Source organism: Pseudogymnoascus verrucosus (genome assembly GCF_001662655.1).
Source record: "Pseudogymnoascus verrucosus strain UAMH 10579 unplaced genomic scaffold scaffold_6, whole genome shotgun sequence".
NCBI classification, from domain to species: domain Eukaryota; kingdom Fungi; phylum Ascomycota; class Leotiomycetes; order Thelebolales; family Thelebolaceae; genus Pseudogymnoascus; species Pseudogymnoascus verrucosus.
The window spans coordinates 413,810-439,555 of record NW_017263657.1 but is presented as its reverse complement, the minus strand read 5'-3'; the positions used below and the strand labels follow the sequence as shown (position 1 = coordinate 439,555).

At 49.7% G+C, this 25,746-nt stretch overlaps 13 protein-coding genes across 13 annotated transcripts; 7 read left to right on the top strand and 6 right to left on the bottom strand.

Annotated features, from left to right (window-relative positions):
• Positions 1-483: 483 nt before the first annotated feature.
• Positions 484-3,225, bottom strand: PAP1 (polynucleotide adenylyltransferase). Its single transcript, XM_018271646.2, has 5 exons — positions 3,008-3,225; positions 2,191-2,929; positions 1,365-2,140; positions 1,211-1,307; positions 484-1,075 (listed from the first exon to the last, which is right to left on the bottom strand). Exons 1-5 carry the CDS (start codon positions 3,154-3,156, stop codon positions 1,013-1,015), a joined length of 1,824 nt encoding a protein of 607 aa, XP_018133571.1. The 5' UTR covers positions 3,157-3,225; the 3' UTR covers positions 484-1,012.
• Positions 3,226-3,857: 632 nt separating this feature from the next.
• On the top strand, positions 3,858-6,075 carry SEC63 (secretory subunit; the record flags this gene model as incomplete). Its single annotated transcript, XM_018271645.1, has 3 exons — positions 3,858-3,890; positions 3,941-5,837; positions 5,900-6,075. The coding sequence occupies 3 exons, from the start codon at positions 3,858-3,860 to the stop codon at positions 6,073-6,075; spliced, it is 2,106 nt and encodes a 701-aa protein (XP_018133572.1).
• Positions 6,076-7,663: 1,588 nt separating this feature from the next.
• VE01_02133 (uncharacterized protein) lies at positions 7,664-8,597 on the top strand. The gene is made up of 2 exons (XM_018271644.2): positions 7,664-8,087; positions 8,167-8,597. The coding sequence occupies exons 1-2, from the start codon at positions 7,773-7,775 to the stop codon at positions 8,509-8,511; spliced, it is 660 nt and encodes a 219-aa protein (XP_018133573.1). The 5' UTR covers positions 7,664-7,772; the 3' UTR covers positions 8,512-8,597.
• Positions 8,598-8,803: 206 nt separating this feature from the next.
• VE01_02132 (uncharacterized protein) lies at positions 8,804-10,819 on the top strand. The gene is made up of 3 exons (XM_018271643.2): positions 8,804-10,192; positions 10,249-10,396; positions 10,453-10,819. Exons 1-3 carry the CDS (start codon positions 9,406-9,408, stop codon positions 10,607-10,609), a joined length of 1,092 nt encoding a protein of 363 aa, XP_018133574.1. The 5' UTR covers positions 8,804-9,405; the 3' UTR covers positions 10,610-10,819.
• A 434-nt stretch (positions 10,820-11,253) lies between these two features.
• Positions 11,254-12,333, top strand: VE01_02131 (uncharacterized protein; the record flags this gene model as incomplete). The annotated part of the gene is made up of 2 exons (XM_018271642.1): positions 11,254-12,002; positions 12,036-12,333. The coding sequence occupies 2 exons, from the start codon at positions 11,254-11,256 to the stop codon at positions 12,331-12,333; spliced, it is 1,047 nt and encodes a 348-aa protein (XP_018133575.1).
• Positions 12,334-12,538: 205 nt separating this feature from the next.
• On the bottom strand, positions 12,539-13,654 carry VE01_02130 (uncharacterized protein; the record flags this gene model as incomplete). The annotated part of the gene is made up of 4 exons (XM_018271641.2): positions 12,539-12,845; positions 12,898-12,935; positions 13,133-13,224; positions 13,302-13,654. The coding sequence occupies 4 exons, from the start codon at positions 13,652-13,654 to the stop codon at positions 12,561-12,563; spliced, it is 768 nt and encodes a 255-aa protein (XP_018133576.1). The 3' UTR covers positions 12,539-12,560.
• Positions 13,655-14,673: 1,019 nt separating this feature from the next.
• Positions 14,674-15,111, top strand: VE01_02129 (uncharacterized protein; the record flags this gene model as incomplete). The annotated part of the gene is made up of 2 exons (XM_018271640.1): positions 14,674-14,943; positions 14,989-15,111. The coding sequence occupies 2 exons, from the start codon at positions 14,674-14,676 to the stop codon at positions 15,109-15,111; spliced, it is 393 nt and encodes a 130-aa protein (XP_018133423.1).
• On the bottom strand, positions 14,915-17,748 carry SP3 (Subtilisin-like protease 3). The gene is made up of 3 exons (XM_018271639.2): positions 16,277-17,748; positions 16,030-16,224; positions 14,915-15,970 (listed from the first exon to the last, which is right to left on the bottom strand). The coding sequence occupies exons 1-3, from the start codon at positions 16,577-16,579 to the stop codon at positions 15,254-15,256; spliced, it is 1,215 nt and encodes a 404-aa protein (XP_018133422.1). The 5' UTR covers positions 16,580-17,748; the 3' UTR covers positions 14,915-15,253.
• A 244-nt stretch (positions 17,749-17,992) lies between these two features.
• VE01_02127 (uncharacterized protein) lies at positions 17,993-19,214 on the top strand. Its single transcript, XM_018271638.2, has one exon. It carries the CDS (start codon positions 18,000-18,002, stop codon positions 18,924-18,926), a length of 927 nt encoding a protein of 308 aa, XP_018133431.1. The 5' UTR covers positions 17,993-17,999; the 3' UTR covers positions 18,927-19,214.
• On the bottom strand, positions 18,875-19,964 carry VE01_02126 (uncharacterized protein). Its single transcript, XM_018271637.2, has 3 exons — positions 19,761-19,964; positions 19,555-19,681; positions 18,875-19,499 (listed from the first exon to the last, which is right to left on the bottom strand). The coding sequence occupies exons 1-3, from the start codon at positions 19,808-19,810 to the stop codon at positions 18,969-18,971; spliced, it is 708 nt and encodes a 235-aa protein (XP_018133430.1). The 5' UTR covers positions 19,811-19,964; the 3' UTR covers positions 18,875-18,968.
• A 79-nt stretch (positions 19,965-20,043) lies between these two features.
• VE01_02125 (uncharacterized protein) lies at positions 20,044-21,837 on the bottom strand. Its single transcript, XM_059463414.1, has one exon. The coding sequence runs from the start codon at positions 21,564-21,566 to the stop codon at positions 20,559-20,561; it is 1,008 nt and encodes a 335-aa protein (XP_059319973.1). The 5' UTR covers positions 21,567-21,837; the 3' UTR covers positions 20,044-20,558.
• A 421-nt stretch (positions 21,838-22,258) lies between these two features.
• Positions 22,259-23,252, top strand: MXR1 (Peptide-methionine (S)-S-oxide reductase). The gene is made up of 2 exons (XM_018271635.2): positions 22,259-22,624; positions 22,678-23,252. The coding sequence occupies exons 1-2, from the start codon at positions 22,366-22,368 to the stop codon at positions 23,025-23,027; spliced, it is 609 nt and encodes a 202-aa protein (XP_018133428.2). The 5' UTR covers positions 22,259-22,365; the 3' UTR covers positions 23,028-23,252.
• On the bottom strand, positions 23,141-25,460 carry VE01_02123 (uncharacterized protein; the record flags this gene model as incomplete). The annotated part of the gene is made up of 8 exons (XM_059463413.1): positions 23,141-23,391; positions 23,485-23,857; positions 23,915-24,573; positions 24,623-24,804; positions 24,860-24,962; positions 25,012-25,221; positions 25,267-25,325; positions 25,391-25,460. The coding sequence occupies 8 exons, from the start codon at positions 25,458-25,460 to the stop codon at positions 23,275-23,277; spliced, it is 1,773 nt and encodes a 590-aa protein (XP_059319972.1). The 3' UTR covers positions 23,141-23,274.
• Positions 25,461-25,746: the final 286 nt, after the last annotated feature.

Below are 25,746 nucleotides of genomic sequence, written 5' to 3'. Positions count from 1 at the left end.
CAAAAGCTTACAGACACGGTCACATGACCTCGGTATAACTTCACCATAATTTTAGAGAGCTACAATATAGACAAACAATATAATCGTTGTATCCATCTTCTCGCTTTGCTCAAGGTATAACAACGATTACATCGTTTCTCAATACCATCCGGAACTTTCCACCAATCAATCATCCCAAAGTTTATAACGGACGACAACTGCTTTGTATATACGTCCATCCTAGGTCGCGAGAACCCTACCATGCTTTCTTCTTCGCTACACTTGGGAGGACGTTAAATATATTTACTTTAATTTTCCTCTACTGTTGTGTTTGCTAGTTAGTCAGTGCCAGTTCATAGCTTTTGAACAGCAGGAGTTTGCAAGAGTTGCAACATTACTAAAGGTACCCAGAGGATTTACACGCCCTCCCAAGCCGTATATAGAAGAGGGGTGAGAAGACACGCATATATATAGAACGAACATGGATGGATCGAGACCCGTGGTCCCTAAATTAGATTGTATTATAGCTACATACAGGCTATCTCCTTGCTCCGCGCCATCATACCCCCCGCGCAGGCAGCAAAGGGCATCATCATTGCCCATATCTGCGCCCATTATCCTACTCCATCTATTCGTGTCCGCCCGCTCGTACATCCCCGCACGCGACTTGCGCAATTACAGTACGGCCCGCCCCACAAACAACCATCGCCCGAAGAAAGAGAACTTCGCTTACGAGATGAACGGGGGGAGGAGCAAGGAGGGTGGTTTTGCGGAGCGCTGGGTGGATAGGTCAGTTCCTGGTGTTAGTATAATTATTTGGATGTGGCCGAATAAATCTGGCCCTTTGTGAATATGTGAATCTGCGCTGGATTTGGATGGGATGGTGCTCGACGTGGTTAGGGCTGTGGAAGGCGCGCTTGCTGGGATTGGGGTTATCAGGTCGGCGGTTCACCGTGTACAAAGTAGTGGGTTGGTTGGTGTAGGCTGTTTCGCCCGAACGTATAGGTTGTGTGATCGAGAGAGGCGTTCACGATCAGCCCTGTGCTGCGACAGACGTCTGCTGGCGTTTCGGTGGTGGAGCTGCGCCATTGGATTCCTAGTTAAAAAGTCAGCATCGGATATAGGGGGCACAGTACCCAGATTCCCAGACGGTAGACGAATGGTCTTGTTCCGGGAGTAAAGTTTTTTTTGGCCGCAGGTTAGTCCGGACGAAGGGTGCGTTTGGACATACTTCGGCAACTGTGCGCTTCTTGACGACCGTCTTCCTCTTGACGGGGCGCGTGGGCTTGACTTCGCCTGGTGAGAAGACGTCGTCGGGTAGATCGCAGCTTTGAGATCACGAAGTTAGTATGGAAGGGTTGTGTGGGGGTGGTGATAGGACTTACTTTCGCGTGTGGACGATGTTCAAGGCGTTTAGGCTGTCGTCATGCTTATCCCAGCTCGTGCACCTATATTTAAAGTCGTCGACTTGGTATGATAAGTCGAGAGATCGAGCACCTTCCTTGAGCTCCAAGCCGATGTAATACGTGGTAGTGTACACCATAGTTGTTTTTGGCTCGTCTTCCTTCTTCTCCTCTTCATCGTTCTCCTTCTTGACATCTTCACCGTTCTCCTTCTTGACGTCTTCGCCATTCTCCTTCTTCACATCTTCGCCGTTATCCTTCTTAACATCCTCGGCATTCTCTTCCTTCGGCTTGTCATCAGGCTTCTCAGAAGCAGTGGGCTCGCCTTTTACAAGAAACAGCAAACTGCCACTCTTGGCCTTCTCGACCTCTTCCTCGCTGTGGCACTCGTGAACACGTTCTGAACCTTTATTGAAAGGGTGGGCGAGAGCGATCGAGTCGTGACCCTCTAGTGAGAGGACAAGAAGACGGATTTTAGACTCGACCAATCCTCCCCAGATGTTCTGGGCTTCCCTAGTTGTGCTGGCAGATATGACGGAAAGGTAGTACTTGTAGCCTTCAGTGAAAAACGTATGCTTCGCAAACAGGTCCTTCCATTGCAACTTGCCTGACATGATTTGGTCTGTAATATTCCCTCCGCGTTTGAGTTCTCGTTGGATGATTTCTTTGGTGGATCTCGTAATATTATGAGTCGCACACATGGAAGGGTACGCAGGTGTGATAATCGGCATCAGATGAAAACTGTCATGCTTGTATATCTGTGAAGTATTTAGTACACAACATATCAAGACAATCCATGAGTACTCACGCGTGGATTCCACACTTTGACCTGCAATGGGCCACTCGCAATGTGTGTTAGCAGGACTGGTGTAGGCCACTGCCATTTTTCCATAATGCGGAAGAATTTCAATACCACCGTGGAGGAGGTAGCCTTCGGATAGAGTTGGCAAACACGCGCAACCAACATAGCCCAGGCCACACCACCAGGGAATCCGATGATGTTTGCATAGATCGCACGCCTCTGAGCCCATAGTTTAATCCCACGCAACGCGGTCCTGAAGATTGTCTTTTGCGGGACTAGGTCGAGAATTGCATCTGTCACGCGCGTGCCGTTGAGAGAGCGTAGATCGGCTTCGTCAAGTCCTCGTAAAAGGTTCGAATCTTGGAGGGTGAGGGATTGGGGTATCTGGTTGAGAACGGCGATGCGGGAGAAAATCAAATCGATGCTGATGCCAGCGTATTCAAACTTGATGATAGGGACGAAAGAGTCGACGACGGGTGTGAGATCTGTGATTGCTCCTGGAGGTGACATCTTCACCAGGAGGTCGGGGAAGTACTTGAAGAAATCGTCTCGAGTGACATGCTTGGGGCCAACAACCAGGGTATCAATATCGGAGCCAGGTCCAAACACACCTAATCGGAAACTACCATATGTAAAGATCTTACCGCCGGCAGAATTCGCAACACTGTCTGGCAGACCTTGTGCCTTGCTGACTTGTTTGATGAACTCTTCGGTGATGGCCTGTAACGCCTTGAGGGCCTCGGTCCTACATCAACCCCATTAGCCTGCCTGTAGCGACAGAATGGCTCTAAACCTGACATAGAGGTCGGTGATGTCTGCATACCTTTTCTGGGTGTCGACGACGCTCTCATAGTTGTTCTGCCTCTTCAACTCTTCAATGAGAGCGCTGCTGGCTTGGTTCTCGGAATCGGTGGGAAGTGCGGTCGACAGAGGGGCTGTGATGCCCAAGGGCTTCTCTCCGGTACTTGCCATGTTGTGAACACGTCGATCAAGTGTTCCGTGAGTGCTGTTGTGGTGTTGTCGTCCTTACTACGGACTTTACCTCTGTTTGTTAAGCGCTTGTTGGATGGCAAGGTACGAGTAAGTTTGGGGGAGGAGATCTTGATTAGTCATGCATAGACAGCCCGCGTTTGGTTGGACTCTTCAGCCTTGTCTTGTTTCGCCCAGTTCTCAAGTACAACGCGTGAAACTTCATATGAACTTCAGATGAACTTCATATTTGAATTATGCTTGCTATTTAAATGAAGCAATGGTGGTTTAAAACGCGTATATCTCACTTTATCGCGGTTCGGGTGAAATTGAAGACCTGATCGTGCCTGTCTGACTCGATACAACCTTGCGGACGAGGCTGAGACTTTTAAACTTCGGGTCGGTTGGCCACAAGCCATGCCACTAGTCCATATATGTACTAGTGGCGTTATGTTTAGCCCCTTGTCAAATCGATCAGAACACGGTTGAAGTGTGACGATTAAGGTAGAAAACAGTTAACTGGGGGGGATCTTTCTACTTTCGCCTTCCATATTCCCCAACACTCCTTTTGCAAAGAACGAATAACTCTTAGACACCAAGCTCTCAGAATAGCTTATAAGAGTTTGATTTGTCTTTCTATAAGCTGTATACGGTTGCGCGCAAGACCAACACATTGACGGCGCTCTGCCAGACGCCCAGACAAAATGTCGGGGACAGATTATAGTTACGATGAACAGGTATGCCACTTCTCGCGCGACGTCGCCTGAATTATGCTAACATTTTGTAGGGGCAATTCTTCCCCTTCTTTGTCCTCACCGTCACGGCAATAGTCACTATCCCCTTGACTTATTCAGTTCTTAAGCCCAGCTCTGACCCTGGCGCCACTGCCCCTCGAATCCTGTCCGACTTCAAGCCCGAACATGCCGACCTCATACAAGCACAGCGCAAGAAGCAGAGACGGCGAGAGAGGAAGCTGAAGCGTATTGTTACCGTTATTCTGGGATGGGCAATGATTGGGTTTATGGCATACCTTATCCATGTCACCGCCAGGACGATTACAAAGATCTGGAATCCATATGATATTTTAGGCGTCTCGGAATCCGCCACCGAGAAGGAGATCAGGTCACATTACAAGCGCATGTCTCTTAAATACCATCCCGACAAGGTCAAGCCAGACCCAGCAAAGAACGAGACTATTGAGATGCTCAATGACTTCTTCGTAGACCTCACAAAGGCTTACAAGGCACTCACTGACGAGGATATCCGCAACAACTACCAACAATTCGGCCATCCCGATGGAAAGCAAAGCTTTAGCATCGGCATTGCGCTACCCCAATTTATTATTACTGATGGCAATGGAAAATACGTCCTGATAATCTACGCTGGCCTCTTGGGCGTCTTATTACCATATCTCGTTGGAAAGTGGTGGTACGGAACCCAAGCTCTGTCGAAAGAGAAGGTTTTAATCGAGAGCGCAAACAATCTTTTCAAGGAATACGAGGAGGATATGGCCGAGGGCGACGTCGTCTACGCTCTTAGCTCTGGAGTCGAGTTCAATAAAGTACTGAAGGGTAACAAGGCAGAAGTCAGCCTCGGCAGACTCGAGTCGAGAATCCTGGCCGACGGAGAATTTGGACCTTTTGCTGCTGGATTGACTGTTAAAGACCGCACGAAGTTGGAAGATCTCGAGGGTGGAGTTAGGAGAAAGACACTCGCTCTCATCTGGGCATACCTTGGCCGCATCGAACTGGATGATAACGCCCTGGACGAACTGAAATTCGAGGTTGCACCAATCGCACACGCCCTTAACCAGAGCTTCACAGCAATTTCTCTCGCATTTGGCGCAACGCTCCCCATCCTCCAATCATACGCCGTTACACAAAGCCTTATCCAGGCTCTGCCACCAAAGGCATCGCCTCTTCTGCAACTCCCACACTTCACCCCCGAGGTCGTCAAGGCCATCGACGGCGACTCCAAAGTCCACACCTCGCTCCAGCAATTCATGGCCATGCCCGAAAACAAGCGCTCGAAACTCACCGTCGGCGCCGGCCTCCTCTCAGACGCCCAGTTCAAGACCGCCATGGACGTCGCCCTGCAACTCCCGCATCTCCAAGTCTCCAAGGCCTTCTTCAAGGTCGTCGGCGAGAAGCACATCACACCCGGCTCCCTCGTCTCTCTCGTCGTTAAGGGCCGCTTCGTACCCCCCGGCAGCGCCGGCGTTCCCGCCGTCAACGAGCTCGACCTCGAGGACATCGACCCCGATGAGGGCGACCTCGAGGCCATTCTCGGTCGCGACAAGAAGGACTCCAAGTCCGGCGCCGAGGCCAGCAAGCCCGTCCAGCCACCTCTCGCCTACGCACCTTACTACGCCCGCGACTACTCGCCGCGCTGGCACGTGTTCCTGACCGATAGCAAACAGGGCAAGATGGCCGTTCCACCATTCACCTTCACTACCTTTGACAAGCCTATTTTCACCGACGCCGCAAAGCCGACGTTCAACATGCAGACCCTCAAGGCGCAATTCCAGGCGCCGCCGCAGGCGGGTCAGTATACGTTCGTCATGCACTTGGTGTGTGATAGCTACGTTGGCTTTGATACGAAGATGGAGGTTACGCTCGTGGTGGAGGATGCGAGCAAGGCGATGGCACTCGATGACGATGATGACATTAGCGAGCCGGATGAGGGTATGTTTTCCCCCTTCTCCCCACAACCACCATAGCTAGATCAGATAACTAACTACAACCAGATTCCCTCGCGGGCCAAATGCAAGCCATGAAGACCGGCGGCATCACCGGCGCCCCCCCAAAGAAGAAGTCCAAGAAGAAGGCCGAGGAGTCCTCGGACGAAGAGAGCGACAGCGAAGAGGAGGAAGGTGATATCCCGAGCGACACCGACACTGACACCGATACCGACGACGAGTAGTGGGGCGGTGGTGTACAACTAGGGGGGACCGGGAGGGGTGGGGGTTTGGGGGAGACACGCGTGTTTGTATAAACGCGAAAACTGGCGCAAATTATGTCTTGTGGTATTTTTTTATTAATGGAAACATAGTAACGGTAGAGTTACGGAACGTGGGTTTGGGGTCTGCTTGGGTTCTGTCTCTCTGTATCTTTGCCCTGGTTTTTTTCGGGGACATAGCATAGAAGACGTTGCTGTAGAATCTCTGCTCATGGCGGAACATGATGTCTATCTCTTGTTGCTGGTGCTGTGGTTTCGTTTGTGTGACTGTGAATGTAATCGTTCGTAGTGTCTAGTTTGCGGCTGAGAAGCTAGAAGGGATGAAGTGAGAACGAATGGAGATTAGAATAGAAGCTTTTGCGCCTTGATTGGGTCCTAATCCGTGCCGCTGTAAGGAACGAGAAAGTACGGGGTAGGTTCTACGGGGATACAGGGTTTGTTGCGGGATACGGGACCAGGTTCCCCTGATTCCACCGCCTGGAACGGTTTGACTTTTCTTTCGCTTTTTAAAATAGAATTACACATCGTCCCCAGGCACCGCGGCGGAACTGTAGCTCCTAAGCCGTCGAAGTGTCGGTGTCAGCATAGAACAGAGACGATCAACATATGATACGAGGTTCTGTAATTTGCAAGTACTGCATGCTGACAGCCGGGGATAGGGGATACGATGATAGCTTCGGGAAAGGCGATACTCAATAACTAGGGGAGCTCATGTATGTTGATTAGTCGTCGCGCAGTATATTGGGAGGCGTCATCGTAGTAATGCTTTCACAGATGTAAGGCAAGACGTAGCAAAAGCTTACAATAACTTACAATACCACACACCATAACTGCCGTGGCGGTGGCAATCCTTCATCCCCATCTCTCGGCTGAGGCAAAGCTTTATCCGCCCCTAACCTGGCGCCGCCCGTACCCTAAAAACATCTAAAAATAAACAAAACATGAACTCCGAAATGCCGACCAGGAAGAAAAAGGCAAGTAAACAAGAAAACATGACGACACAAAACGCCCCTCCCTCGCTCTTGTCCAGCCACATCTAGGACCCGCTGTCTGTCGCCGCTATTTCCCCACAAAATGCTCGGCGCAGAAACCTGGATATGGACAAGGAGTCTCGTATAGACAGACGCCAGCTCCGGCTATTCACTGTGCGTTGACAGGTATAGACATATTGTGGCTGATGGCTTTGATGGGGGAGTACAGTAAGAAATGCTCGTACTGAGAGACACACGCTGCGCTGTAACGCCATCAATGTAACCGGTATAGAGTGCTCTTCTCGAGTAGCATGAACAGTACTCTCAGTTTTCTACAGTACTAGCCGAAATCCCGGCGGCCGCTTGAGGATCGACAAACCATCACGAGGCTAGTTGCCGCCAGGGACCTCGTATCCATTTAAGCTGCGAAGCAAACCGGACATACACGAGATGGTGTCAAGGTACGTCCGAAGGTAGAGCAGGTAGGTGGTGTCATATCGTGAGAGAAGCCTCTCGGCGAATATAGTAGGAAAGTGTATAAGTACAGTCGTTCCTTTCCTTCTGTTTTGAATTCCACTCTCTCATCATCACTACCATCATCATCACTACCATCATCATCACCATAACCATCACTACCTAACTCACACCTAAACTCACCCCACCTCCACCACCACAACCACAACCCCAATCATGCACTACACCGCCGCAACCGCCATCCTGGCCTTCGCCTCCGCCGCCGTCGCCGCTCCCCAGCTCGACAAGCCCATCTCCCCCCCGTGGACGCAGAGCACCAACTTCCGCCTCGTCGCCAACGTCACCGGCGCTGACCTCACCCCCTCCATCCAGGACTACGTCCTAACCTCCTACCACGTCGGCGCCGGCCAGGCCGCCGCCGTCCTCGTCCCCAACGACGCCACCAACCCCGGCCGCCAGTTCTACGTCAACGGCACGGCTGAGGACATCCGCTACAACCGCGGCAACATCCTCACCAGTGGCGGAACTCCTGTATGTTCCCCTCCTCCCCACCCCCCAAGATCCAATGGGGCCAAAAAATTCAAGAACTATTACTAACACCCCTTCCCAGCCCTTCCCCTTCGGCATCCAAGTCTCCCCCGCCCCCGCTACTGCCGTCACCATCAACGCCGGCCTCGGCACGACCAGCGTGGGACTCGAGCGCTTCCCTTCCCCAGTGACTTACCTCACTGCCCCTGAGGCGGCCACCTACGTCGCTTGCAACCAGCAGCTTCCGTTCAGCGAGGCAATTGCCCTGAATGTGCTGCGCACTGGCGAGGCAGTCCCGGGTGGGTGTGCGCAGGTGAGGCTGCTGCCGCAGTGCTCGGAGGGTGATGGATCGGTGCATGAGACTGAGAACACTGTGCAGTGCTACGTGGATGTTGCGGGCATTGACTGGAGCTTGTACATTGATTAGGGGGGTGAAAATTGAGGGGGGAAGGGAGGAGTGAGAGGGGAGTTTTGTTTTCGAGCGTGCCATATTATCATATTGTTTAATTAGAGGAAATATATATACAATTTTCCACCTATTTTAATTATTTTTCGTCGATATTGTGAGATATACTACGCATTTAGGAACTGTGGATATTCTTATGCCTCTAGACGGAAGGGAAAACTGCGGATTAACGACTCAGCGGGCCCTGAGCAGTTAATTCCCTCACACTCCCCTTAAGTTCAAAATGAGAAGTTCTAATATGGTAAGGAGAGCACAGCTAAAACCCACATGGAGGGCGATACCTTATAAAGCTGCGCAGGCGGTCCCTAAGGTGTCCGTTCGCTAAAGCCAGGTGATGGTATAAGCACCTGCTAGACAGCGGGAAAGGTGTCTAAGGTGCCCGTTCTGCTCATGTCAGCCAACCTTAATGCGACATGGGAATTCGACAATCTCCACCTTTTACCTTGAGGGGTTTGGGAATTGCACGGAATGATAGGCGCATCGGCGGCGTAAGGCCGAAAATATGTGGTGATTTTGGAGAAATGGCAAGATTGGAGGCGTTTATGGCGTCGTGCTGGATGGTGACTGGTTGGAGGGGGTGAGGGGTAGAGGAGAGACATTATTCATGATGGCTGCGATGCGCGTCCTGGGATTTGCTGAGGACGGGCCTGGGCTTCCTTAATGGGAAGGCGGCTCGTCAGGTGTGAGAATATGAGGTAGGTGGTTCTCTTGGGATTTTATATATAAAGAGGGCTTCCCTCCCGTTCCTGTAGCTGTGGTCAAGTCACACAAGCACCTTCCTCATCTTCCTCATTGTCTTGTCTATCACATATCACATCTGATTCTCCAGCAACCATCAGTATCACCATCACCAACATGACCAAACCCAACTCCACCACCCCCGACCTCGACCTATCCGCCCTCACCCTCTCCCCCGAACCCCCCCTCCAAACCTTCCCCCTCGGCGACTTCACCCTCCAATCCGGCGCCGTTCTCCCCTCTGCCCAAATCTCCTACACCATCCATGGCTCCCTCTCCCTGCCCCCAATCCTCTACCCAACCTGGTTCTCTGGTCTCACTGGCTCCAACACCTGGCTTCTCGGCCCCACGCGCCCTCTCTCCCCCGAGAAATACTGCATCATCATCCCCGCCCTCTTCGGGAACAGCCAGTCCACCTCACCCTCCAACTCGGACCTGCGTCCGTTTCCCGCGATCACGTTGTATGATAATGTGCGCGCGCAACATGAACTTCTCACGAAGGGGTTGGGGATTACGCATCTGAGAGCGGTGTTGGGGTGGAGTATGGGCGGGGCGCAGACGTTTCAGTGGGCTACGCAGTACCCGGAGTTTATGGATATAATCGTCCCTTTCTGTGGCGCGGCAAGGTGCGCGACGCATAATCAGGTGTTTTTGGAAGGGCAGAAGAGCGCGTTACTTGCGATCAAGGGGGTTCGCTCCGCCGGTGCCGGTAGAGACGGCGGGGAGAGGGGAGAATGGAGTAAGGATGAGTGGGAAGTGGGGATGAGGGCGTTTGCGAGGGGTTATGCCGGGTGGGGTTTCTCTCAGGAGTTTTATCGCGAGAAGGTGTATGAGACTTATTTGGGGTATAAGGATCTCGAGGACTTTTTGGTTGGGTTCTGGGAGAAGTGGGCGGTTTCGAAAGGTATGTGATCTTTTTGCGGCGAAAGTGGACGGTGATGGGTGGCTAATAGATGACAGACCCGGAGAATATGCTCACGATGTTGCGTACCTGGCAAACAGCCGACGTATCGAAGCAAGAGCCGTATAATGGCGACCTCAAGGCTGCTATGCAGGCTATAAAGGCCAAAGCTCTTGTCCTGCCATCCAAGACGGACTTGTACTTCCCGTGCGTCGTCGGACCCTCCTCCTCCTGAATGAGAAGATAGACTGACACAATGATAGGCCTGAGGACTCGGAAATCGAAGTCTCGCTTATGCGCGACGGCGTCGCGACACTGGCGGTTTTTCCGTCTATCTGGGGACACTGGGCGGGTGGTCCGGGGGAGTCGAAGGAGGATGGCGAGTGGCTTGATGAGCAGCTTAGGGGGATTGGCCTTTGAGTTTTGAGCTTTGAGTATCGAGCTTCGAGTCTCGTCTCAGTGCGTATGGACTTGCTATTTTTTGAACTGATGCTTTGTCCGTTTCTTTATATTTATTTCTTATTCTACAACATACAATGATACTTGTTTCGTCCCACTATGACTATCGGAGCACAAGTTCGACTTCGAACCAAATAATACTATTCTGTCTCAGGCGCAACAAAGAGGAAGGATGAATTCTCTAACGGCGTTTCAATTGCTACATTTGCCAGACGGACAATGCTATTATGTTTCGCGGGCCATAAAGAGAAATAGTGGGCCTAACAATGCTGCTCAGCTGCCGAAATAGGCAATACTTATTACTGTTCATCCACGACCGTGTTCGATTAAAGAAAGCCAGCTACCCTCAAAGCCACCAAAGCCTCCAAGGCCCGTCCCGCCAGGTCACATCTCCAACGATCTTCTCCCCCCCCTTCTTAATTCCTCTCCTGTTCCCTGCTATATAAACACTCCCATCTACCCTCTTCATAAACCAGATCTACAAACACATTCGCCTACATCATACAGTTTACACCCTCAGACACGAACACCAGAATACTAACAGCAGGACACTAACAACAGCAAAAACAACATCACAAACACCATCATCAACCAACACATTCAAAATGCCTCCCAAACCCAACCAATTCCCCTTCACCCCCCTCGAGCCCCTCAACCTCGAGCCTATCCCGCGGTGCGAAATCCATTCCTCCGCCCATCCACGCCCACGAACATGCCAAGCATGTAGGTACAACTATCCCCCATCGCTTCCTCAGTTTTCGAATTCGCAGATTACGGAGCTTACGGATGACACGTATAACACGCCTGAGTGGTTTGCGGCGTCGACTACGAAGCTCACGGATGATATGAGTGAGTGGCTTGGGGGTATTGATATCTCTGAGACAGGCAGTGGGGAGGAAGAGGATTTGAGTGAGAGTCAGTTGATTCAAATTTGGGGGTTGGGGGACCAGTTGGAGTGGTCGGATGATATGTCTGGAGTCCCGTCGGGAAGCGAGCCTGAGTATGGATCTGGGGGCGAGTCAGTGTATCCCTTAGAGAGCCTCTCAGAGAGCCTATCAGAGGGCCAATCAGAAACATATTCAGGCGGAGCATTAGAGCCCCCCCTAGAGAACCCGACGATGAATTCAGAGGTCCCATCAGACACCTCAATGCTCGACGCTCCCAGCATCCCGTCCCTCACCTTCAGTTCCCCCTCAACTGACTCTCTCCCCAGCACAGCCGATTACGGCAGTCTCCATTTCTCCTTCGAGAACTCGGATTGGGATATTACGGCCCTCACTCGGCCCACCCCAGCTTCGCTCAATGGAGCGAGAGAGATGACACCACCACTGCTGTCGCCGCCGCCCCTAGGGCCGTAGGATGAGATGGAGGGGATTGAGTTTAGCAGGTCCATTCCTGCCCAAGAGCCAGCAGCCCCCACACCTGTGAATGAGGCGCCTAGGAGTCCATGGAGAGAGGAGCCTGGGGATCCGTTTGTTGGCACTGGGAACGAGGATGACGAGGAGGAGGAAGAGGATTCGGATTCTTGGGATGGAAGTGATGAAGATGCTGATTTTCTCGGCTTTGGTGGAGGGAGAAGCAGAGTTGGAAGCTTGGCAGAGAAGGAGAGCGAATTTGGGGACTGGGTTGAGGGGTCTTGGGACGATGAGGAGGTGATTATGGTGGTGAGGTTTGTGGGGCGCTGAGGAGGAGGAAGAGGAGTGATGTGGATGTTGTGGGGAGAGGTAAGTGCGTTTCTTTTATTTCCTTTGTTGAAGAGTGAGAAGAAAAAAGGTAAGTGGATTTCTTTGTTTCCTTTCATTCCTAGAGAGCCAAATAGGGATTTATTTTCGGGTTTTATCCTTAGCAGAGGCAATTAAACATTTGTACATTTTCAGCGTGTAAGCTCGTGTCTTAATAAGAGCCTTGTAAATTATTCAAGATAGCTATTGAGCTTACTACCCAATATGGCCTCGAGACGGAGCTTCCCTTCCTCTGAACTTGCAGCTTCTGCCATCTCACCACACCCTGACGGGATATCTTCATCCCATTTGGGGTATCCCTCCCTGCCCTTCATGTTGAGTAAAACCGATATTCGGAAGTGGTGCTTTAAAAGGTCGCCACGTGGTTGGTACTGTGTGGCCGTGTTTGGATCACGGAACATTATTAGGTTGTCTAGCTCGGGTTCATCAATAAAACAGTACGTCTTGTATCCCTTCTAAATTTTATTATTAGAACCATAAAGCCGAAGTTATTTGGTAATGACTTACATCGGGATTGATAGCAATGCGATATGTATCAAACAAATCTTGAACGTCAAATCATAAAAGGATTCCGTTTTGAGCGGAATTGATACCCGATTCCCCGACGTATTTATCATCAGCTATCTGCCTTTGCCAAGATTCTACTTTCCACTACGCAGATATTAAACTTCAAATAAAAAAATAGGGAATTAGAAGCTTCATACTACATCGAGATGTGCGAGTGGGAATATATGAGTCGCACCTAGGCGAACAAAATCACTCCCAGCTGGCTTTGCACCAAGTGATGACACAGCGGCCATCTCGTGCTCGAACTCGATTTCGAAAATGCTTAGTCTAGAGGTGTATTAGAGTTTAATCTATAATTTAAGAATAGACTATATAAATTTTGTAAGCTTACGTGGTTATCTAACTCAGCCGACGATACGCGACTGGAAGGGCGCGGCATGGGATTCTGGCGATTGATTGGAAGGTCGACAACTTCGCCTTCAGGGCTCAGAATAATATAAAACCCAGGCTTGACTGGATTATTATTACCCTGAATTTCTATTGCAGGTCCATGCTGCGCCAGTAGCTGAACTGGATCGCCTGGCTCAAGGCAACGGAACGGGGCATACTCGTTTGTAGGTTTCTCAAATGTTATTTCCATCCATTCTACCATCTCCGACCAGGTCAGTGCCCCATTCTGCCAGGCACCTCCTATCTCATTGTTGTTTCCGTCTACAAAATGGAGGTTGCGCTTGATGGAAACTCGGTAACCTGACATGCCAGAAGGGTGACTGTGGGTGTTTACACGATGCTTTGGTTGCTAAAAGTCAAGGCTATGGTCAAAGCTGAGATCAGGGTCAAAGTGGCATGATAAGATCCTACGTCAGAGTTGGCATCCTTAGTCTCTCTCGTCAAGTTTCCCATCCCCATCCCCAGTCCCTCACCCTCAACCCTCAACTCCCAGTCTCTTGCTCTCAGGCCCCATACTCGCCGTCTCTCATCCTCGTCCTTATATTTGCCGTCACCTTCCTCTGTGTGTAGCTACATAATTACTGAAATCGAGCGCAATCTATATTTTGTTGATGGGGATGTCAACCCTATTAGTAGCGCCTAGCAAAAGAGTAGATGGAGATAGTGTTTTAGATTTTGTTCCCTCATAGTAAGTAACTGACTCCCTTTATTACTTTTGATATCTTGTGCCTACAGAGGTAAGCGCGGAAGACCGAACATATGGCAACTTGCCTTCCCAGGAAATTGTTAGCTTCGGCGCTATATTTATGGTCATAGTTGGCGTCAATTTATCGTATGTTCTGAAGGACGCTATTTTAAAGCTATGTGCAGTTTCGATTTAGACTGGAGTTTTCAGGACAATAAGAACTAACAGTCTACCTCTTCCATTTAAACTAACTTTCCATCTTAATGGTTACACCTCCGCCCCTTCCAATTTATCACACCTGCAACATGTTTCGCCTCAACACGGTCCGCCAAGCTTTCTGCGCGAGACCTAACATCTCATATGCCATACGTAAGCCCAGGTTAGATATGGTGTGTTATTCATCATTTGTTAATGCCTCTTCTCGCACAAGAAATACCAGTCTCCGCCGCTTTGTGCAGATACATGCACGTGAGTCTTAATTTGTGCCATTCATATACAAATATATTAACATCTCTACAGCATTACATTCTCGCTATCCTCGCTCTTCTTGCTCTCATAGGAACTCTTGTTCTTGTAAGGAAGGCAATATTAAAAGCACCATCCCCTCTGCAAAGCCACGCTCGGATGGCAAAACTATTATCATGTCTAAACGGTCACAATCCAAAGAAAATAATGCCTTCTCTAACCACACAACTATGAATCTGGGGACAGAAACTATGAATCAAAGCACAAGTGCCCATGTGGACTTTGAGATTAGTAGCACAGAATGCTTCGCTACTGAATCTAAAAGAAACCGATCCGATACTTTTCCAGACATTGAGAGAAGCGTAGAAGAGGGTTTTGCGGATATTTTACGAACTATGGAAGATGGTTTCACCAGGCTTGAGAAGAATCAGAATCGAATTCTAAATGTAAGTCTACTGCCTACATTATGTACCAATTTTAACATGGACAAGGCCACATTCGCCGTGATGGTATTAATAACTATCTTTCCGACATTAGAAGTATGGTATGAGTCGGTGCTGCTCAACTCGGATCTTGAGAAGCGAGATCTTATTCTTAAAGACGGAAAAGTTTAAAAATAGCAAGAAGCATATTATTGGTATCTCGAAGCTATATGGCAAATTATGCAAGAAGGCCCTGTATCTAATTGCAGCAAGAGTTGAATGTCAATACAAGCTTATGGCGCCCCAGGCCACACGCCTCTCATCAACAACTAGCTTAGTACCCATCGTCGTTATAAGCCAGGTTGTTAAGGCTGTTCTTCGGATCAAGCACAACTTCCTTGGTAGCAACCCCCTTGATCTTGGCAGCGATCTTAGCCGGCGTGCTGGTTCCGTTCTTCTCCAGGCCAATAAAATAGGCTGCGAGACCCGCGACGTGAGGGCAGGCCATGCTGGTCCCCGATATGGTTTTGGTGGCATCTTTGCCGCCGATCCAGGCGGAGAGAATGTCAACACCCGGGGCAAAGACGTCAAGAGCTACGCCCCAGTTCGAGAACTCGGCGCGAGTGTCATTCCGGTTTGTTGCACCAACGGTGATGGCGTCCACAGTAGACGCAGGGGAGACGCCGGAGGCATTGGCATCTTCGTTTCCGGCGGCGGCGACGACGACAATGCCCTTAGCGATGATGGCCCCGGTGGCCTTGTTGAAGGCTTCCGAGTAATCCGCACCCAGGGACATGTTGATGACTGCCTTCGCAGTCTGATTCTTCTTTCCGGCGTCCTCTGCGGCCCATTGCATACCTGCGAGGACGTCGGAACCCTTGCCGTCTCCATTCGCATCAAGGACTCTGACGGCGATAATCTTGGCCTTGCTAGCAACACCAAAGCTGGCTCCAGCGGCGATACCGGCAACATGAGTGCCATGTCCATCCTCATCAGTATCGGGTGAATCGGGGATGAAGTTAGCGCCAAATGTGGCCCGGCCTTCAAATTCCTAGAGAACGGTTAATGGACGACTTGGGACTATTGTATTGGGTGAGGTTGAGAACATACGACGTGTTCGATGTAGACACCAGTGTCGATAATATAGATGGTGGTTCCTTCTCCTGCGCTTGAATCATATGTATATTCTTCGAGACCTGGAGAAGTCCCGTTGCGATGAGAAATACGGTCAAGTCCCCATGGCGCGCCGATGCGAACGGACAGGTCGTAGGCAGAGACTTTCACATCCTTGTCGACATAAGCCACCTATCCCAAGTCAGTATTATGAGCGTTCATTCGAATTTTATTGCCAACTAACATGGGGTGATTGTGATATCCTGTTGACGGTGTCCATATCACTCTCGATCTGGTAGCCCTTGAACTTCGGCATCTTATATTTGTGGCCCACCCCCCTGAAGGTCGAGTCACGCTTGCTCAGGAATGAATGAACATTAAACATCTCAGACTCGAAGGTCGAGTCGTCAATGTCCTTATAGACGACAATATAGCTGTCTGCGGCGACATTCGTAGCAGCGGAATTTCGGAGCTTCAGCTCAGTAGCACTGACGATGAGGGGCAGGAAGCATGCCGCGAGGGCAACGAGACTCTTTGAGAAGAGCATAGTGGGTGGTAGTGGGGAAGTGGGGTGGTTATGGACCAGTATGGAGGAGCAAGGCGTTTTCTAGAAGACAATCTATCTTACTTTATAGATGGCTAAGCAATGTTTGTTTGATCAACAGAGATTAAACTCATGGCAACTTTGGGACAATGTCTTAGCTACAGCTTCTGAACTCATGAGAGCTGCAAGATGATGAGCTCGTACAGAAGCGGTAGGCAGGGTAACTTCAAACTTGGATGTTACCGGTGGGGACATCGTTTTCTGTTTGTTTTTAGAAGCATGATCAGCAAAAGTCACTACTGACATATAGATATGTGCGTTTTGTAAGGGTGGTAAGTGACGACGAGGATGGATTTTCTGTTTGGTGTCTCAGACACGAAAGTGCTGTACAACTCAACATACAGTGTCCTATTCCGGGGCTTTCGAAAGTGAGTGAAATGTTTCACTGGTGTAGTAGTTTCTTAATAACACACATCGTATCCAACATCGAAAGTAGATGCAGTGGCACGTCAAACGGTAGTAGAACCATGAATCGTGGATGAAGAGGAGAAATCGTGATTTCGGGATAATAACTGCCCCTGAAAATGACTCGTAACACGCCTCTAGTAGGTAGGTACAGCAAGACCAGCTAATGCAGGCCGCCAGGAACCGGCACGCACCAGCTGGCCAAGTTGCCCGCCAATAACTTGATAGAACTCTTACTGACAGGCAAACTTGACGAATACAAATCCCATCCTCGCCTCGAGATATCTGAGACCTATGTCTTGGAACAGAAGCTGGTGTACAACACATACATCAATGCTGCGCCAACCACCGTGGCACACAACACAAACAGACGCAGCCGCGAGTCCACAACCCAACTTTCCGTTCGGAATGACCGGTTTTAGTCCAGCTACCCTTCATGCTTGTCTTTGGCCCGAAACGGCCATCCGTCCTTGTTTGTTGCCCATCAGTTACGTCGGGTCTCCGCTCTGGGGGCCAGCCCGTCGGCACGGTACGGCGCATGTCTCAGTACGGAAGCGCCAGTGAATGTGAATTCTCGGCGTCGTAAACAGTTGGCTCGACGACAAGACTACAAATCAACACTGAGCTCGCCCCCACGGCCCGAATGGTGGTTTTGTATCCGATATCTCCAACACCGCAACACACCCCCGTCATCGCTAACATTTACATGGATTTACCAACGGTTAAGCTATATTCGCCTCCTTCGGGCTAACTGCTCTGATTCTACCCCGCATAGGCTACTGCACGTGCTTGGCGCCTTGCAGCTGTCCATAGCTTGGCGGCATAAGCATTGGGATGATTCCTCCGATACGCTTCGAAGAAATGAGTCAGTGACCATCACCACCTCAAGGTAAATAAAAATACGAGGGCCATTTGAACGCAGCTGAGACAGTGTTTTCATCCAATCAGGGCACAAACGATGCTTAAATCAATCACTATCATATCCTCGCCGTACCACGTCGGGTTCTACAACCATGGCGTCGGAGCAGGACCTGATTTCATCAGATCACTTGGTGTCGTACAAACGTTGAAGAACCTCGGCGTACCAGTCAAGGAGATTGAGATTGAACCAGTTGATGAGTTTGAAGGAGAAATCGGCGGGAGCTTTGAGCTGTTCCGTCGCACCTCAACTCTCGTTTCCGAGGCACACAACAGCAATTCCTTTCCCATTATCCTATCGGGAAACTGCAGTGCTGCCGTTGGCGTGGCAGCTGGGTATAACCGGTCACTGATAGCTCGTGAGACGGGAGAGAAGCTAGGTTGCATATGGTTTGATGCACATGACGACTATAACACTCCCGATACCGTCGTGAGCGGCTACTTTGACTCGCAACCTATTGCTATGCTGGCCGGGGAGTGCTGGAAGGGGATACTAGGGTCGGTCCAGGGACATGAGGTGATGGATATTCGGGAGAAACTTGTGCACGTTGGATTGCGGGATGTGAACCAGGTTGAGCGACAGCGGGTTCTGAACGCCGGGTTCGACGTTGTGTGGGGAGATGAGAATGGTGGCAAGATGGAGTTTGCAGGGCGTCTACGTGGGTTCCTGGAGAAGAAAGATCTGGGGCCGACGATGCTGCATTTTGATGTTGATGCTTTGGACATCTCACTTGGCAAGGCGAACCAGTTTTCTGTGCCAGGCGGCTTGTTTGAGGAAGATCTTCTTGGATGCTATGATGCCATCGTCCAGCGGACGCGTCCTGTGTCACTTACTGTGGCGTCTTTTGACCCTTCTGGCGATGGAGCAGAAAACATCGGACTCATCACGATTCGAAGCATCAAAAGTTTAGTAGGGTCTCTTATTAAAGGAGGCGTTATAGGCTGTAAGGACAATGTCATGGCATAATTTCTACCAGTTCCGATGCGTATTTGAATATTCTTGTGATGTTTACTCAATGATAACGCCGCAAACGTGACATATGGCTAGATTTTCCCCATGCATATGATCGTCTCTACAATCTTCGCACATGCCTGGAACCGGTGCAGCGAGAACGGCATCAATCAGGTCAGAGCCAAACTCCGGGATCTCTTTCATGACTCGCTTGAGCATAGACCTTGACTCGTCCGAACAAGTACTCTTGCTCAACTCCAACCTTGCGTGATTGATTGCTGCTTTCCGTAAACCGTTTGATGCTAGTGGCTGATAGACTTCGGGGATAGAAGCTAAATATTCCTCGAAACTCGCTTCTCCGTCTCGCAAAGAGGCTCGATACTGGCGGGTCGATATGTGGCGTAGACTTGGAATATCATATTTATCCCCAAGGGAATACATCTGTATATGAATGATTGGCTTGCTGGGACACCCAGTGGGAGGCACCTGACCGAAGTCGAGGTAGTTGTCCGTGTACAAGTAGTCCATCATGAACTGCACCATCAATGGATTGTCTTCTTCAAGGTTTATAACCCCAGTGGCAGCTTCCTATAGATGGCTGGTTAGTTACTCTTATCCGCCAAAAGGCTCGACTTATCAATACCTTGAAGTTTCCAACACAGGCTGCTCTGAAAAACGACGATTTGGGACACACTACCACTCGGTGGGCTTTCCAGGTCTCGCTGCCGCAGGTAATTGTAAGGTCGGAGAAGGCCCCCGAGCACAAGCAGCTTCATATTGTCAGTAAAGCAATATAATGTGCATACAAACAAAAATAGACCACGAGGAAAATGTGGTGATACAACTTACTTGTACATGGTTGTGAGCTTATCATACTTGCCAGAATGCTTGGGAGCCATTCTTCGATGATTCAGTTAAGTGCGGTAAATGAATTCGGTGTAGCCAACTCTTGTTGTCTGGTGTATGGTCCACCTGGTGTAGAAAGGTGTAGGAAAATAATGTTGTGAGGGGTGGAGGTGAATATATTCGGGTACTTGCTGGAATGTAGTTTTGTTTCTTTGTTTGTTTGTTTGGATTCACGAGGAGAATTTTTGCCTTATAAGCCTGAAAGCAATCATATATTATACATCTCAGGCGCATTTAATACTCCCTGGCTAGTTGATTGATTGCTTTGTTTCAAAGCGCTTACAACATCAATCGTTTTGCATTCCTCAAACAGCTTTTATAACAACTACCTCAAAATTAACCCTTTGATTGACGTCTCGCCCACTTGTCAATTCGTTTGACTTGAAGCATTCTCAAAACCGACTACCGCTGTCGCCGTAAAATAGTATACGCTGAAGCTAGCAAAAATGTAACAGGGAGTGTAACTCGTAAAAATAGCGAGATATTTTTTCGGATATATGAAGGATCATCCACCAGAAAGCCAGCTCAGTCCGACCCGCTGTCATTATAGCGTGTATCATCCCCCACCTCGCATTCCTCTTCTACGCCCAACTCTAACTTATATTGAAAGAGATGTTCCATCTTTCGATCAATGAATGCGTTTACACCCTTGTGGACATCTGCCTGGCAAACACTGTGGGATCTCTCGTCCTGATCGAGTATAGGACCATAGCAAAACGAGTCAAGCCGCGACCTGTATATTCAATCCAATGCAAAGCTGTCTCTAGCGGCCTCGTGGAACCAAAAAGTGTTGTCGGCTATAGACCTGCGCATCAGACTCGACAGGCTCGGGTCCGCGTTCTTGCCAGTCACACTATATCGATGGTGCTCCTGCTCTTCCAAGATGCGCATAAATATATCAAGCCTCGAGAGGTAAGTCCCAAGAAGGTCGTTGTCTGAATTTGAGTTCCAATAGGCCGGCTCTTTCAGCAATAGCCAGCGGGGCGGAGAGTATGTAAATTGAAAGGGTGCAGCATAACACCATTCCCAGTCGATGATGCCAGTAATCTTGAATAAATCATCGACGAGGATGTTCCCCGGCCGGAAATCGTCACAGAAAAGTTTAAAAGGGCCCTGGTTGTATCTCCGTGACACGAAACTAGGGACGGCAGCCCGGAACAGATGGCGAGCAGTGTATTTCTGCCGTGCGTCAGATGAACTGCTAATGCTATTCCTCTGCTCTTCTAGATGGATGATGTTTTGCTCTGCAATATCAAGCAGATAGTCTGATGTAGTTGAGTAAACCCGCGGCTTAACATGCACATTCCCACACCTTGCCAATTCATTTGAGTTGAGTGTTAGAGGCCCTGAGCATATCGACCAAGTATCATCATTATGGAGAGACAATGAGCCAATCTGGTCGAAATCATGCTCTGAAAGTTCTAGAGTGATGTCTGCAATTTGCCGATATACAATTTCTAGTATCGAATCGGGGATATCACTGCGTAGGACTTTGTCCCCCTGCTCATCGACAGAATATGCCTTTAGGATCTCCCCGAGTAGTGTGCCTTTAACAAAGGTCGTGATAAGGAAAGGACCAAGGTCGGTTGGATTATCATCCGCCATACCATAAGCAATCACGGTTGGGACTGGAATATTTGTCTTTTCCCTAATGTACCTCATAGTTGCCGCCTCAGCTCGCACCTTTTGCTCTGCAAACATGACCTTTCCGGGGAATAGGGAAGCGCAGCATCCGCTCTTCTCCATCATCTTCAAACTGCACCTTGATGCAGAAGTTGAATGAGCCACATTTTAGATCAGCCACATAGCATTGGCGGTTATCGCGGGATTTTGACGCCAGTTGGCATACGGCAGGGCCGACTTGACTGAGTTTTTGGTTCCATGCTAGGCGGTCATCGTCATGTAGAGCCAGTACGAGGTCGTCAAAATCCATAGTTGGATCCTGAATTCCATGGTATAATACAATATAATAGATTAGGGTTCTTGGGGAAGGTGGCCGCCAATTGAATTTCGTTTTCGTCGCAAGAAGGTACATAGTTTCACAAGTATTTATGCGTATTTTATTTAGCAACACACTTAGTTATTCACGCCTTCCCGTTGAAGATTCTCCTTGGCAATGCATGAGATTTATCATCATTTTGGAGGTTGCAGTCATGCCTTCAATGGATACACCAATAGAAGCAGCAAGACCCGCAGGAACATTGCCCAAAGTTCGCTCTGCCTCTGAAAGAGTGTGCGGATGGATATGTTCTCAAACTGTACCAAATAAGCCTTATTACACTCAGCGAGTTAGAAATAGTGACCCTCGGCACTGTGAGAGCGAGAAATTGCTGGACCGATGATTTGCATTTATCAGACAGGGATGCTGGAGCTTGATGACGCGATCGTGATATTTTAGCGTCAGCGCGGGGTTTGCTCATTTTGCCCACGCGGATCTCCACCCCGCCGTCATCCGGAGGGCCCTCAACCACAAATCTCGTAAATAAAACCCTTCTCACCACCCCCTCAAGCCATTCACACAACGAACCCAAATTCGCGCACACCCCCAATGTCACCCACAATGCCCGCCTTCATCTCCCGCCTCCTCCGCCCCTTCACCTCCAGCGCCTCCCTCTCCATCACGCCCGCCGGCCCCATCCCCGCCGGCGCCCAAAAGGCTACTCTCGCCGCCGGCTGCTTCTGGGGCGTCGAGCACATGTTCCGCAAGGAATTCGCCGACAAGGGCCTCTACGACGCGCGCGTAGGTTATATCGGCGGTGACACTACGAGTCCCAGTTACCGTAGCGTGTGTTCCGGCTCCACCGGTCGTGAGTTTCCCCGCGCCCACAGTCGGTGAAGGCGCATAGCTAACAAAACCAAGACGCCGAAGCCGTGCAACTCACCTTCGACCCCATCACCCTCCCATACACGGACCTTCTCGTCTTCTTCTACCGAATGCACGATCCCACGACGCGCGACTCGCAGGGGCCAGACACAGGATCGCAATACCGTAGCGGTATCTTCGTCCACTCCGCGGAGCAAAAGGAGCAGGCGGACCAGGTGACGGAGAAGGCGAACAACCAGTGGTGGGGTGGGAAGGTGGTGACGCAGATTCTGCCGGCGGGGGAGTGGTGGGATGCTGAGGACTATCATCAACGGTATCTGGATGTTAATAAGGGAGGGTATGAGTGCCCGAGTCACAAGGAGAGGGAGTTTCCGGATCTTCAGTAGAGGTGGTGTGTGGATTGGGGGTTGTATGGCGTCTGGGTTGGTGGGGGAGTTATATAGGGGGGGAGGTGAGAATCTTGCTTGCCATATAATTGATTCATTTAGAGGTTCTATGCCTCTTCAACACAAAATAATTAAATGTCAAATCTATTAAAGCAAGAACCAAAGCTTTTCCCATAGATAATCCGCACTCTATCAGTGATATCAACCTCATGAGTTGTCATTGCCATTTATAGTCGTGCATGAAGCTCTACAACCCGGAATCAATCTCGTTAACGATGTTGTGCGCGCTATAATCCCACCAGTCGCGACACGTCTGTGCCATGATCGATGGGATCTGGCGTTGCTTGATTAAATCGGGGCGTTCCTATATTCCCAGTTAGTCAAGTTCGCGGCACTTATTTGATGCAAAATGTGAATACGAAGAGATAGTCAGCAAGAAAAGGGGGTGATAACTAACCATCACATTCATATACAGTCCATCACTTACATGCCAAGCAACATGGCAATGGAATGGCCAAACCCCCGGGTTATCAGCCATGAATTCAATAACAGTATAGCTCATGCCCGCAGGATACGGATACCCAAAGTCCATGAGCTGCGTATCCCTTCGCTGCGGGTTCTCAGGTCGCGTTACCACTCCATCCCATTGTCCTACCCCCTCGGCGACGACCCAGAAGTTGTGACCGTGGAGGTGCATCGGGTGTGCGAGGGGGGTCAGGCCGCGCAGGATGAGGCGAATAGAAGTGTTCTTACCAAAGTTGTATACGTTCCACTGCGGGTCGTCGGGGTACGAGGTATTGCCTAGCTTGGCGAGGAGGAGGAGGGGGTGGCTGCAATCACGGGTTAGTGATGGTCAGGATTGGGTGGATTTGACGTATTCGACTCACTCGTAGTTGGCTCGGAAGGACTGGTTGTTCATCACCCATACCTCAGCGCCTGTGGCATTAGCTTGGAAGTCAATGTCGATCGTCTGCGTGAAGGCAGGCTCAGGTGGAGGCGCCATGGCGAATAGGGGCTTTGTGACACTAATGGGATCGTTGGAGCAGTTCGTGTCGGTGAAATAAGTAGCTTGTGATGTCGGCACAGCAGAAGCGTGAGCTTTCTCATAGTGGATCACGGCAAGAGCATGGGGCTGGTTTGAATGGCTACATCTGTCGCTGATGTCGGTTCTCATCCAGAATGAGTCTGTAGGACGGCCAGTGCCCCTAATGAGAACATCGCTGCGCTGCCCAACTCCAAGCGTAATAACATTGGTTTCATAAGGTTCAATAGGGACAAAGTCATTGGCAATGACGGTCATGGTATGGTTGTCGATGGTGAATCTCTGCAACCCCTCCGCTCCAGAGTTGATGAGACGCAATCGGTGTAGTTTTCCAGACTCAAATTTGAACTTCGACAGCCCAGCATTTGGAGTACAAGTTAAATTTGTGAGAGAACAGTCGTAGTTCATTTTCCCATTAATAAGGTTGTTCGTTGAATTTGGGACGAGTTTGCTTCCCGTGAAGCGCTGGACGATTTTGAAATATTCCTCGTGGTTATGGTCAGACTATCTGGGTTAGCTCTAAAACTTATCCCTAACGATGGATATCACCTACTAGCATGATAGGTCCAAGGTCATAATCGTAGTGTGCATGAGCAGGTCCGTGGATGATCATGGCCCCTAAAAGCCCGTCTGCGTACTGTGCGCTGTAGTGAGAGTGATACCAGCTTGTGCCGTAGGAATCCGCTCGAAATGTGTACGTGAACGAGCTCCCTGGTGCAATTGGGCACTGAGAAACTGTTCATTTAGTTAGTTTGGTGTAACTACTTGCATTAAACAACAGAGATATTACCTGATGGTATACCATCAAACCAAGGTGTCTCCTTTTGAAGCAGGCCATGCCAATGGAGAGCGGTACCTTCTTCGGGCCCAGTGATATTATTCGTCACAGTAATCTGCCCAAAAGAATAAGCATAACCCTGCGACCTAAGTAAGAGGACTTACCTGGAATGTATCTCCCCAGTTTGCTTCAATGGTAGGACCTGGAAATTGTCCGTTGATGAGGAGGCCATTCTTTTCGACGCCATCGGGTGAGAGAATGCCACGCTCAATAACAAAATTGTAAGGGCGAATTTTCCCAGTATTTGGGACTTCCTCGTAAGGATTTGTGTGCTGCGCTGACGCATCGGCCCATGGAAATCCTCGGGGTAAGGGCTTCAAACAATTAGAAGGTGCAGATAGTAAGAGATGGAGACTTACGCCGTCCTCTAGAAATTTTGGCAAGAACGGAGCAGAAAGCGTGCCCAGTAAAGAGCCTCCTACATAGTGGAATTATAATCAACTTCCATTATCATGGCTTTGGGGGATTAGAGAGTGATAGTACCATTTGTAGAGACCTGCGATAGACTGGCTATCAGGCTTGTCGAGCTGAGGATGGACGATATGAGATTCATGACGATATGCGTTATAAGACCGAGAACGATCTATGGCAACAGAAATGTAGAACAGAATGGCGATTCCAGGTGGTGCGATTCACAATATATATATATATATATATGGCTACGATCAATGATTGTATGTACAGGTAACGATGAAGTCTCACCTGAGACAATCCGGAGATCGACATAGCTCTGTCCCAACGAACACATAACCTGAAGAGATCGGACTAATACGCGCAACTCCCTTGTCTATGATTTTCCCGGCACGACGTAAAATAAGACATATTTGCTAGCTGATACG